Source organism: Globicephala melas, chromosome 10, assembly GCF_963455315.2.
Source record: "Globicephala melas chromosome 10, mGloMel1.2, whole genome shotgun sequence".
Classification (NCBI taxonomy): domain Eukaryota; kingdom Metazoa; phylum Chordata; class Mammalia; order Artiodactyla; family Delphinidae; genus Globicephala; species Globicephala melas.
The window spans coordinates 85,151,647-85,164,336 of record NC_083323.1 but is presented as its reverse complement, the minus strand read 5'-3'; the positions used below and the strand labels follow the sequence as shown (position 1 = coordinate 85,164,336).

Genomic DNA, 12,690 nt, shown 5'->3' with positions numbered 1-12,690 from the left:
AGAGACAGTTCAGACCACATTGTGACTCTTAGTTCCTGTGTGCCCAATAGTAGGGAAACTTAGCCAAGAAAATATATCTTCAGCTCTGACATGTAAAGAACTTCGAAGTTGCCAACCCCTTCCCCTTCCAGTTTGTTCAACAAGACAAACTGGCCAAAATCAATGACAATCACATCCAGAGATAGCGCACCTGATATTGGTTTGCCTAGAGCAAAACCTGCTGGATGCCATAAACTGACGGGAACATTTAGTAATTTGCAAATTGCCAGAAGTTGTGTGGAACTAATGTGAGAGTGAGAAACTCCTAGAAACTGCAGTCATGGGAGGTGGGAGTGGGACACACTTTCCCTCCAGAAATGCCAGCAGGTTATCACAAAACGGGTCTGAGGATTCAAGAAAAATCCCCTTATGGTCCTGATAGGAGAAACCCTATCTCCCTAAGAAAGGACTACTCCAGTAGGAAGGACATTTCCCCAGAGGGCAATACAGAAGACTTACCCCAACAGGGAGAAGGGAACTCTGCTCCACTCCAACATCTCTGTCTCATCTAAGGTGGGGAAATTCCCCCTTATTCAACAGGGGAGATGACATTAAGGAAATAGAGAATGCTGCAGGCAGGAAAAACAGTAGCAGCAGGAGGAAGAAAGCTATACGTTGTAGGAGAGACAGAAACACCTGTGAAGGCATATTCCCAAGACAAGCCCACTAAGAGACCAAGTCTTAGAAGATTTTAGAATGCTGCCCGTCTTCTACACCCTATGCTACACCAATATGTTGCTAGTATGGTAACAGTGGATTACACCTTAAAAGACTACAAGACACAGACTTTCTCTGAGGAGAAATAAAAAAAGGAAGTCCCAAAATCAAAACCAAGGACATGGAGGAATTTGAAGTCTCTGGTCCCTATAGCTACAGGAAAGAGTAAATACAGCCCAACTCCTAGAAAGATTAACATAAATCTTCATACTAGAGACTTTGTGTCTTGGTACCCATTACCCAATAACATACATGGCTTTCAACAACAAAATTATAAAGCATACAAAAGGCAAGAAAAAGCAGAGTCTGAAGAGAAAAAGCAATCATCAGATCCAGAGTCAGATATGACACACTTGTTAGTATTATCAAATAGGCAATTTAAATAGCTATGATTATCTAAAAGGATGTAATGAGAAAAGTACCCAACATGAAAGACCAGAAAAGTAATGTCAGTAGAGAGATGGACACTAGAAGAAAGAATCAGAAGTAAATGCTAGAAATCAGACACAGGAACAGAAATGAAGAATGCCTTTGAGAGTGGGTGAGTAGACTTGAAACAGCTGAGGAAAGAATGGGCGAACTTAAATATTAGCCGATTTTATTTTGTTTTTCTCTATACATCTGAATTACATGTTTATTTTATTACATTTTGTTTTTTTCCAGTTTCATTGAGCTATACTTGACATATAACATTTTGTAAGTTTAAGGTGTACGACGTGATGATTTGAAATATGTATGCATTGCAAATGATTATCACAATAATGTTAGCACATCCATTACCTCACACAGCTACCATTCCGTGTGTGTGTGTGTGTGTGGTGAGAACATTTAAGATCTACTCTCTTAGCAGCTTTCAAGTGTACAACACAGTATTGTTAACTACAGTCACCATGCTGGACATTAATTCCCAGAAACTTACATATCTTATAACTGGAACTTTGGACCCTTTGACCAACATCATCTGTTTCCCTTATTCCCCAGCCCCTGGCAACCACCAGTACACTCTCTATTAATTCGTTTGGTTTTTTGGTTGCTTTTTTTTAGATTCTACATATAAGTGAAATCACATGGCATTTGTCTTTCTCTGTCTGGCTTATTTCACTTAGCATAAGTGCCCTTAAGTTTCATTAGTGTTGGGCAAATAGCAGAATTTCCTCCTTTTTATGGCTGAATAATATTCCACTGTATATATCTATATACCACGTTTTCTTCATTCACCATTGATGGACACTTAGGTTGTTTCCATGTGTTATGAACTTGTCAAGTTAACACTTAATAAGTCGACCACATAGATATGTGGTCAACCAAGGTAGTGGCACAGGAGACTCCTGAACTCCTCACACCAACACAACAAATGTACAGCTACATATAGAGCAATTTCCTTTAAAAGAAATCCAGAAATTAGCTGAGTGATTCCTAAACATCAGACAAATGAGAAAATACACACATTGAAACTGGTAAAAAAGGCTGAGACACACTCTTGCTATAAACCCTACTCCCAGCACAGTAGGGGACGATCGGGAGGGAACTCCAACTACCAGTTTCTCCCAGAAGAGTGAAGAGTTTGGACATTACATTTAGCACCCAAACTTTTAAGACGCCCACACAATAGATGGGACCCCAAAACACCTAACTCTGAGAGCCAGTGAGGCTTGCATACATGAGACCCAAAAGACTATCACAAAAGAAGAAGCAATAGTTAATGCAAATATGAGCACTTGACAAAGCTATCCCACCAGGGCTCAGTGCAGAGGAAGCAGACAAAAACACCCATCTCACACTTTTTTCCCTGGAAGCACCTTAACTACATTCTTTACCAGCTGCTGCCTGAGAGTCCAGTCTTGGTAAGACATATGCTTCTAGGAATTTATCCACTTCTTCTAGGTTATCCAATTTGTTGGAATATAATTTTTCACAGTAACCTTTATAATCCTTTGTATTTTTGTAGTGTCAGTTGTAATGTCTCCTCTTCCATTTATAATTTTATTTGAGTCCTCTCTTTTTTCTTTTTGGTTAGCTAAAAGTTTGTCAGTTTTGTTTATGTTTTAAAAAAACCAACTCTTAAAGTTTCATTGATTTTTTTCTATTGTCTTTCTAGTTTCTATTTCATTTATTTCTAATCTTTATTATTTCCTTCTTTCTGTTAACTTAAGGCTTAGTTTGTTCTTTTTCTAATTCCTTGAAATTAGGTGGTTTATTTGAGATCTTTCTTTTAATGTATGTGTTTATCACTATAAACTTCCCTCTCAGAACTGTTTTTGCTGCATTCCATAAGTTTTGATATCTTGTATTTCCATTTTCATTTGTCTTGACATATTCTTTTATTTCCCTTTTGACTTCTTTTTTTCACCAACTGGTTGATGAGGAGTGTGTTAATTTCCACATATTTGTGAGTTTTCCAACTTTCCTCCTGTTATTGACTTCTAGTTTTATACCATTGTGGACAGAACAAATGCTTGACATAATTTCAATATTCTTAAATTTGTTAAGGCTTGCTTTATGACCCAATATATGATCGCTCCTGGAGAATGTTCCATGTGTGCTTGAGAAGAATGTTTATTTTGGTGGTATTGGGTGGAATATTCTATATATTTTGTTAGGTGCATTTGGTTTACAGTGTTAATTCAGGTCTGCTGTTTTCTTATTGATTTTCTGTCTGGTTGATCTATCCAGGGTGATCATAGCATATGGATAAATGAAATGATTGACAGCAGTGTCTCAAGGGATGGGAAGGATGACTTGGGAATACACTCATAAAGTGGCACAGTATAGTGTTATTTGAAGGTGGACTTAGAATATTTTTAAATGTATATTGTAAACCCTAGGGCAACAACTGAAAATGTTTTTTTTCAATGTCGAGAGGAAGTAAAATGGAATAATACAAAATTCTCAATTAAACACATGGAAGTCAGAAAAAGAGGGGTGGGAGAAAAATGAACAAATGTAATAGAAAATAGAAAACAGTTACAAAGATGGTAAATTTTAATCCAACTATATCAATAATCACTTTAAATGTGAATCGTCTAAACACGCTAGTTAAAAGACAGAGATCTTCAGATCGGATTAAAAAACTAGACCCAACTTTATGCTGTCTACCACAAACCTATTTTAAATATAATGACTCAGAAAAAATTAAAAGTAATGAGATGGAAAAAGAAACACCATGCTAACGCTAATCAAATGATAATACCATACACTGTACAAGTTATCTATTGCTATATAATGAACTACTTCAAAATACGTTTGCTTAAAACAACCACAATTTTTCACAGTTCTTTGGGTCAGCAACTTGAGTAGAACGCAGTAGGGCTGTCCTTCTGGTCTCACCTGGGCTTACTCATATGGTCGCAGTCACCTAGTGGCTAGAATGACTGAATGATCTGAATTTTACTCACATGCTGGTTGTTGTCTGGGTCTTTCTCTTCTTGTAATCTTTCAACTTTAAGGAGAGCAGCCTAGGCTTCTTAACATGGCAATCTCAGAGCAGCTAGAAGGTGAGATTGGAAGCTGCAACACCTCTTGAGTGCTTCCTTAGAAGTCACCCAATGTCACTTCAGTCCCATTTCTACTGGTCAAAGTGAGGCAAGTTGCTGACTATCCAGCCCAGATCAAGAAGTCAGGAGATAGAGTCTATTTCCTAATGGAAGGAGTTTTATTTTTAATCTACTATCTATGTTGATATGTTCAGCTTTGGGAATTAAAGAAGCTGGGAAAAGAGATATGTTTGAGGGCTTTTATTGGAATTATTATGCATTATGCACTTTGGGCAAGTCAGTCAACTTCTCTGTGCCCAACCTTCCTTACTCTAATTGAAGCTAATAATATTATAGTATCACCTCAGAGGATTGTGAAGGTTAAATGAGATAATATATAAGTAGCATCTTTAGAGGAGTACCTGGTTCATGTAGGGCCTCTAAGCATTGATGATGATGATGATGATGATGATGATGATGAGTGATGAATTGATTTAGCAATTACTACTTCTAGATTCTAGCTTCAACTTTGTCACTAATTAGCTACGTGGCATTTTTCAAATCATTTAACACCCTCAAGTTAGTTTATCTGACTATGAACTGAGGGGCTTATATAACAGACTACCTCTACGATCCCTTCTCATTCTATAGTTGCAACTGTACTGATGTTTAACTGAGAAGAAATATTTCACATAGGAGAAATATATGCCAAATTTATGGTAAATATAGGTATTTAGGGCACTGGGGATGACTGGCCACAGAATTACAGTGCAGAAGTCTTTTAAATTTCTTATTACAAAAATAAACTTGAAAAGGAAATACTCTGGATTAGATTCTGTGGTTCTTTGAGGGAGAGCAGCTATCAACAAAATAATCTGTGAGGACTATTTACTTTTCTTCAATTCAGCAATAAAGCATTAGCATGTTAAAGGTATTATAATAGTCCCTGAAGATAAAAAGATAAATAAGACACCAGTTCTACTGATGTCTGCTCTGATGCAGAAATCAGCAGAGGCAAAATTAGCCTAGGCTGGCCAACAAATATAGAGGAATGGGATGAGAGATGAGTCTGGAGCGGTAAACAAACAAAGCCAAATCATACAGGGTCTTGTGAGTTACACTAAGGAATTTTTATTTTATTCTAAGACCAAGGGTAGAGAGAGGCCCTTAAAAATCTTGAAGCAGGAAAAGCTTTTCAGGTGAAGGTGCAATTCGCAGTGGCCTTAAAGATGACAGAAAATTTACTACCAGCTAGACTGTCTACCTAGTGCTTGCTCTTCTCTTTGTAAAAACTTACAGTGACTCCAAACTGCCCACAGAATAAGGTAAACACTTCTCAGTCCAAGGCAAGTGTTATAGTTCTTTGTATCCTTCCTGCCCTTCTACTCTGATGCAGAAATCAGCAGAGACAAAATTAGCCTTCCTCTCCTTACCCGACCCGTGCCCATTATTCTCTTAAAGTTCAATCTTCCTTCATAGCCTGGAGTATTTATATGGGTGTTCATTTGTTTAAGTTCTAAAAGGTCAGAAGGCCGGTCTGTTCTATTGGCATCGTGTGGCTTCAGTGTGGTGATTCAGAGGATGTTGAGATGGGCTAGGCTGATCACCCTTGATACTGGAGGACTTACTCTTCCAACTGCTGCGAGTATTGTCAAGTAGATGAGCCTGAGCTGTCAGCCCTCTGCAGCGCTGCTTCAGCTAAAAGAGAGCTACTTCACCGAAAAGTCACCCCTTCCTGGGGGTAGCCAACATCCAATGACTGGATGGACCCAAGGATAAAAGTTCTCCCCACTTTCCCCAATAAGAGGCAACACTAAGGGGTCATGCTAGCTTCAGAGCTCCCTGTGGGGTCAGCTGAAGCCGTTGTTGAGACTGCATAGCAGCCCATCTTCTCCCTCTGCCCAATCCTCCCAAGATCACTTTCCTATAAACCTCCTGGACATTAATCTCCCTCTCAGAGTCTGCTTCTCAAATAGGACACTGGGAAATATTTCCTGAATGAGCAAAAGAATGAATATACCGAAGGATAGATCCTATACAATTTGGGAGGGGAAATAGATAGAGGAATCACTTTTACCTGAATTGTAATTATTTCCTCATCATTTAAAGGGCCATATGAGAAGTCTTAATAGTCTCTGCTACAATTGTCCTGTGTCTGGTCTTTCGTTTGTTTTCTACATACTGATACAAATTGTTTTCTCCAAGTGGAAAAGTTTTTATTATGAATGTCACCTTTGATGACCTTGTGCTCTTGTCTGCCTGAACTGGCTGGAAAACTTTTACTACTAAAAATATACTAAAGAATGTTGGTTTGTCCACATTTCATTGACAATATTCTTTTTTTATACTGGGTAAAATTTTATTTTTTAAAAATTCTTATTGGAGTAGAGTTGATTTACAATGTTGTGTTAGTTTCAGGTGTACTGTAAAGTGAATCAGTTATACATATACATATATCCACTCTTTTTTAGATTCTTTTTCCAAATAGGTCATTACAGATTATTGAGTAGAGTTCCCTGTGCTATACCATAGGTCCCTATTAGTTACCTATTTTATATATAGTAGTGTGTATATGTCAATGCCGCCCCACCCCCTGCCCCCCTGGTAACCATAAGATTATTTTCTACATCTGTGACTCTATTTCTGTTTTGTAAATAAGTTCATTTGTACTATTTTTTTAGATTACACATATAAGTGATATCACTGCTGATATTCTTAATGAAGGACTGTTTCATGCTTTATTATTAAATTGGTCTCAAAATATAAAGATAAAATAGATGCAATATTAAGTATCTGTATGCCGAGGAAAATACATGTATTTAAAAAATCTCAGTGGTTAACATTTTGGCCACTGGGTGTCACCACAGTTCTAGCGGTTTTTTTTTTGTTTTTTTTTTTTGTTTTTATTGGAGCATAGTTGATTAACAACGTTGTGTTAGTTGCAAATGTACAGCAAAGTGATTCAGTTATACATACACATGTATCTATTCTTTTTCAAATTCTTTTCCTATTTAGGTTATTACAGAATACTAAGCAGAGTTCCCTGTGCTATACAGCAGGTCCTTGTTGGTGTTTTAAATATAATAGTGTGTATATGTCAATCCCAACCTCCCACTCTCTCCCTCCCCCTTTCCCCCCAGTAACCATAAGTTCGTTCTCTAAGTCTGTGAATCAGTTTCTCTTTTGTAAATAAGTTCATTTGTATCATTTTTTTTGGATTCTGCATATAAGTGATATCATATGATATTTGTCTTTCTCTGTCTGACATACTTCATTTAGTATGATAATCTCCAGGTCCATCCATGTTGCTGTAAATGGCATTATTTCATTCTTTTTAATGGCTGAGTAATATTCCATTGTGTATATATGTACCACATCTTCTTTATCCATTCATCTGTTGATGGACATTTAGGTTGCTTCCATGTCTTGGCTATTGTAAACAGCGCTGCAATGAACATTGGGACACATATATCCTTTCAAACCATGTTTTTCTCTGGATATATGCCCTATTTTTAGTTTTTTAAGGAACCTCCATAATGTTCTCCATAGTGGCTATAACAATTTACATTCCTACCACCAGTGCAAGAGGGTCCCCTTTTCTCCACACCCTCTTCAGCATTAATTGTTTGTAGATTTTTTGATGATGGTCATTCTGATTGGTGTGAGATGATATCTCATTGTAGTTTTGATTTGCATTCCTCTAATAATTAGCGATGTTGAGCATCTTTTCATGTGTTTGTTGGCCATCTGTATGCCTTCTTTGGAGAAATGTCTATTTAAGTCTTCTGCCCATTTTTTGATTGGGTTGTTTGTTTTTCTGATATTGAGACACATGAGCTCTTTGTAAATTTTGGAGACTAATGCCTTGTCGGTTTCTTCATTTGTAAATATTTTCTCCCAATCTGTGGGCTGTCTTTATGTTTTGTCTATGGTTTCGTTTGCTGTGCAAAAGCTGTTGAGTTTAATTAGGTCCCATTTGTTTATTTTTGTTTTCATTTCCATTCCTCTAAGAGACAGCTCAAAAAAGATATTGCTGTGATTTATGTCAAAGAGTGTTCTATGTTTTCCTCTAAGAGTTTTATAGTCTTACAGTTAGGTCTTTCATCTATTTTGAGTTTATTTTTGTGTATAGTGTTAAAGAATGTTCTAATTTTATTTTTTTACATGTAACTGTCCAGTTTTCCCAGCACAATTTATTGAAGAGAGTGTCCTCCATTGTATAGTCTTGCCTCTTTTGTCATAGATTAATTGACCATAGGTGCATGGGTTTATTTCTGGGCTTTCTATCCTGTTTCATTGATCTATATTTCTGTTATTGTGCCAGTACCATACTGATTTGATGACTGTAGCTTTGTAGCATAGTCTGAAGACAGGGAGCCTGATTCCTCCAGCTCCATTTTTCTTTCTCAAATTTGCTTTGGCTATTTGGGGTCTTTTGTGTTTCCATGCAAATTTTGAGATTTTCTGTTCTAGTCCCATGAAAAATGCCATTGGTAATTTGATAGGGATTGCATTGAATCTATAGATTGCCTTGGGTAGTATAGTCATTTTGAGAATATTGATTCTTCCTATCCAAGAACATGGTATATCTTTCCATCTGTGTCAATTTTGATTTCTTTCATCAGCCTCTTATAGTATTCCATGTACAGCTCTTTTGCTGTCTGGGTAGGTTTATTCCTAGGTATTTTATTCTTTTCAAAGCAATGATAATGGAATTGTTTCCTTAATTTCTCTTTCTGATGTTTCATTTTTAGCGTATAGAAATGCAAGAGATTTACCTGTATTAATTATGTAACCTGCAACTTTACCAAATTCACTGATGAGCTCTAGTAGTTTTCTGTTAGCATCTTTAGGATTTTCTATGTATAGTATCATGTCATCTGCAAACAGTGACAGTTTTACTTCTTTTTGTCCAATTTGGATTCCTTTTATTTTTCTTCTCTGATTGCCGTGGCTAGGACTTCCAAAACTGTGCTGAATAAAAGTGGCAAGAGTAGACATCCTGTCTTATTCCTGATCTTAGAGGAAATGCTTTCAGCTTTTCACAGTTGAGTGTGATGTTAGCTGTAGGTTTGTTATATATGGTCTTATTATGGTTGAGGTAGGTTCCCTCTATGCCCACTTTCTGGAGAGTTTTTCATTTTTTCAAATGAATGTTGAATTTTGTCAAAAGCTTTTTCTGCATCTATTGGGATGATCATATGGTTATTCATTCTTCAAGTTGTTAATGTGGTGTATCACACTGATTGATTTGTGGATATTGATAAATCCTTGCATCCCTGTGATAAATCTCACTTGATCATGGTGTATGATCTTTTTCATGTTTTTTTTTTTAATTTTTATTTTTGGCTGTGTTGGATCTTTGTTGCTGTGCGTGGGCTTTCTCTAGTTGTGGCGAGTGAGATCTACTCTTCGTTGCAGTGCATGGGCTTCTCACTGCAGTGGCTTCTCTTGTTGTGGAGCACGGGCTCTAGGCGTGCTGGCTTCAGTAGTTGTTGCAGCACATAGGCTCAGCAGTTGTGCCACATGGGCCCTAGAGTGCACGGGTTTCAGTAGTTGTGGCACACAGGCTCAGTAGCTGTGGCAAATGGGCTTAGTTGCTCCGTAGCATGTGGAATCTTTCCAGACCAGGGATTGAACCTGTGTCCCCTGCATTGGCAGGTGGATTCTTAACCACTGTGCCACCAAGGAAGCCCCCCTTTTCATGTATTGTTGGATTCAGAGTGCTAGTATTTTGTTGAGGATTTTTGCGTCTATGTTCATCAGTGATATTGGCCTGTAATTTTTGTGATATCTTTGTCGAGTTTTGGTATCAGGATGATGGTGGCCTCAGAATGAGTTTGGGAGTATTCCTTTATATGAAATTCTTTGGAATAGTTTCAGAAGGATGGGAGCTAACTCTTCTCTAAACGTTTGATATAATTTGCCTTTGAAGTGATCTGGTCCTGGACTTCTTTTCGTTGGGAGTTTTTAATCACAGTTTCAATTTCAGTACTTGGGATTGGTCTGTTCATATTTTCTATTTCTTCCTGGTTTAGTCTTAGGAGATTGTACCTTTCTAAGAATTTGTCCACATATTCTAGGTTGTCCATTTTATTGGCATATAGTTGCTTGTAGTAGTCTCTTATGATCCTTTGTGGTGTCCATTGTACCTTCTTTTTCATTTCTAATTTTACTGATTTGAGCCCTCTCCCGTTTTTTCTTGATGAGTCTGGCTAAAGGTTTATCAATTTTCTTTATCTTTTCAAAGATATACTGGGTATCATCACAGTTCTAGCTTTTAAAATAAATAAAGTTTTAATTGATTGGACGTAACTAATAAATTATTTATTAATTAATAAGAAATTAATTAATGTTATTAAATCTCATGATTATTCATCTCATTAGAGACTTAATAACATATTTTCACTGTTCAACCATCATACATTGAACATTAATATCCACTAGAGGAAATTCTTTGTAAAATAGAATTTCAGCATGTTTTGTTTTTCTTCACAACAAATCATATATAGAGAAAATTTCTTCTAACCATGATTGGAGTATCTCATGTGAGTGGGCAAGTGGAATGGGAAGGCTAAGGCTGAAGGAGGACATGGAAACAGTTGAATTACTGCCTTATCAGAGAACCAGAGCCAACTAAATAGAGAGAGAGAGAGAGATTCCCAAAATAAAAATGACCTCTTTCTGTCTTAACTTCTTTTAATCCTTACAACCTCTGTAAAGTAAGTACTTTTATTTCCTCCATTTTACAGATGGAGAAACTGAGGCACAGAGAGGTTAATAACTACCCAAGATCAGACACAAGTTGGTGGAACCAGAATTCAAGACAGAGAACATTCCCAAGGGTAGCAGATTATACCCTTGGTGAAGGCCTAGACAGTGTTTTCAAAATGTCATGGTACCTCAACCACCCTCATCAAAGTTGAATATAATCATTGGTAAAGGGCTTCCCTGGTGGCGCAGTGGGTAAGAATCTGCCTGCCAACACAGGGGATACGGGTTCGAGCTCTGGTCTGGGAAGATCCCACATGCCGTGGAGCAACTAAGCCCATGCACCACAACTACTGAGCCTGCGCTCTAGAGCCTGTGAGCCACAACTACTGAGCCCACGCACAACAACTACTGAAGCCCACGTGCGTAGAGCCCATGCTCCACAACAAAGAGAATCCACTGCAATGAGAATCGCACCGCAACAAAGAGTAGCCCCCACTAGCTGCACCTAGAGAAAGCCCATGTGCAGCAACAAAGACCCAACACAGCCAAAAATAAATAAAATAAAAATAAATTTTAAAAAAATCATTGGTAAGTATAATAATTGTTAACATATGTATTCCAGTTGCATCCCTGACTACTGAATCAGAACTAACCCAGACCAATCAAATGAGAAGCTCTGGGTATGGGGCCCAGAGAATTGGTATTTTAAAAAGGTTTTTTTCCAGGTGATTCTCTTGTGCAGCCAGAGTTGATGTCATGTTTTTGAGCAATAGTTCTCAAATGAAATCTTGAACAAGTACCTTAGAGGTGATTCTGATGCAAATTCTGCAAAATACACTTTGAGAAACCGTCTTAATAAAAAGACAGGGACTTCCCAGGAGGTCCAGTGATTAAGACTACATTTCCAGTGCAGGGGCACGGGTTCGATCCCTGGTTGGGGAACTAAGATCCCACGTGCCTCATGACCAAAATAAAAAATAAAAAGATGGGGCAGAGAAAAGGATGCCAAAGGGGGAAAAAGTGTTAGATGAAGACTCTTCCAGGTGGTATTAAACTATGGCTCATTTTCCAGATCCAGAGATCAGGCTGTCTTGAAGCTCACATCACAGACTGGGCAAGATGAATCTGTCAAGGGGCCAGCAAGTCCACCCGTAGTCTCTCCTCATGCCTGACCCACTTGGCTAGGGGGTTGTGTTTTGCAAAATATGAGACCTGGTTTGGCCATGTGGGCATTCCGGGTCCACCAGCACAGCTGCACATTAGGGGTCCATCATGAGTGGGGGACCACTGCCTGCCAATGGCAGTCCACGGTACTACTTTAAGGACCCCATTCCTGAGCCCACACACAGTGATTCAAGCCTGCAGAACTCTGTCACTGGACTTTTTAGTCATCACCCTCCACTTCTGGCTGTAAGGGCTAAAGAAATAACGCCTTCTGGCTTAATCACCAGTATCTTCACAGTCTAGTACAACACCTGGAGTCCATTCTAAGGGATTCCCGATCCTTCTTCCATCACCTGTAAAAATAGGAAAGCCTGAAGTACTGGCAGGAAAAGCAACACAGACAGAAATAGGAGTCAAGACAGGACCACTGGATGTGGCTGGGGAAATGACAACACGTCGCTGTCCTCTTCCTTCCACCCTCTACCCACACTTGGTACCTACATTCTTCATCCTTCTCGCTTCTCGGGGAGGAGAGTCCCTGAGGGAGGCAATTCAGGGCATGGGAAAGGTGCTGAGCTGGATA

At 38.3% G+C, this 12,690-nt stretch overlaps 1 protein-coding gene across 2 annotated transcripts in view; it reads right to left on the bottom strand.

Moving 5' to 3' along the window:
• Positions 1-12,690, bottom strand: part of LOC132597924 (sulfotransferase 1C4-like) — a 131,281-nt gene that overhangs the window by 89,653 nt on the left and 28,938 nt on the right. Inside the window, exon 3 of one of the 2 annotated variants that reach the window (XM_060305960.1) lies at positions 12,340-12,460. The exons of the other annotated variant lie outside the window; for it this stretch is intronic. Within the exon in view, the coding sequence (XP_060161943.1) occupies positions 12,384-12,460 (77 nt within the window). The 3' untranslated portion in view covers positions 12,340-12,383. Of the gene's footprint in view, positions 1-12,339; positions 12,461-12,690 lie in introns of those variants that run through there. 2 annotated transcript variants of the gene reach the window in all.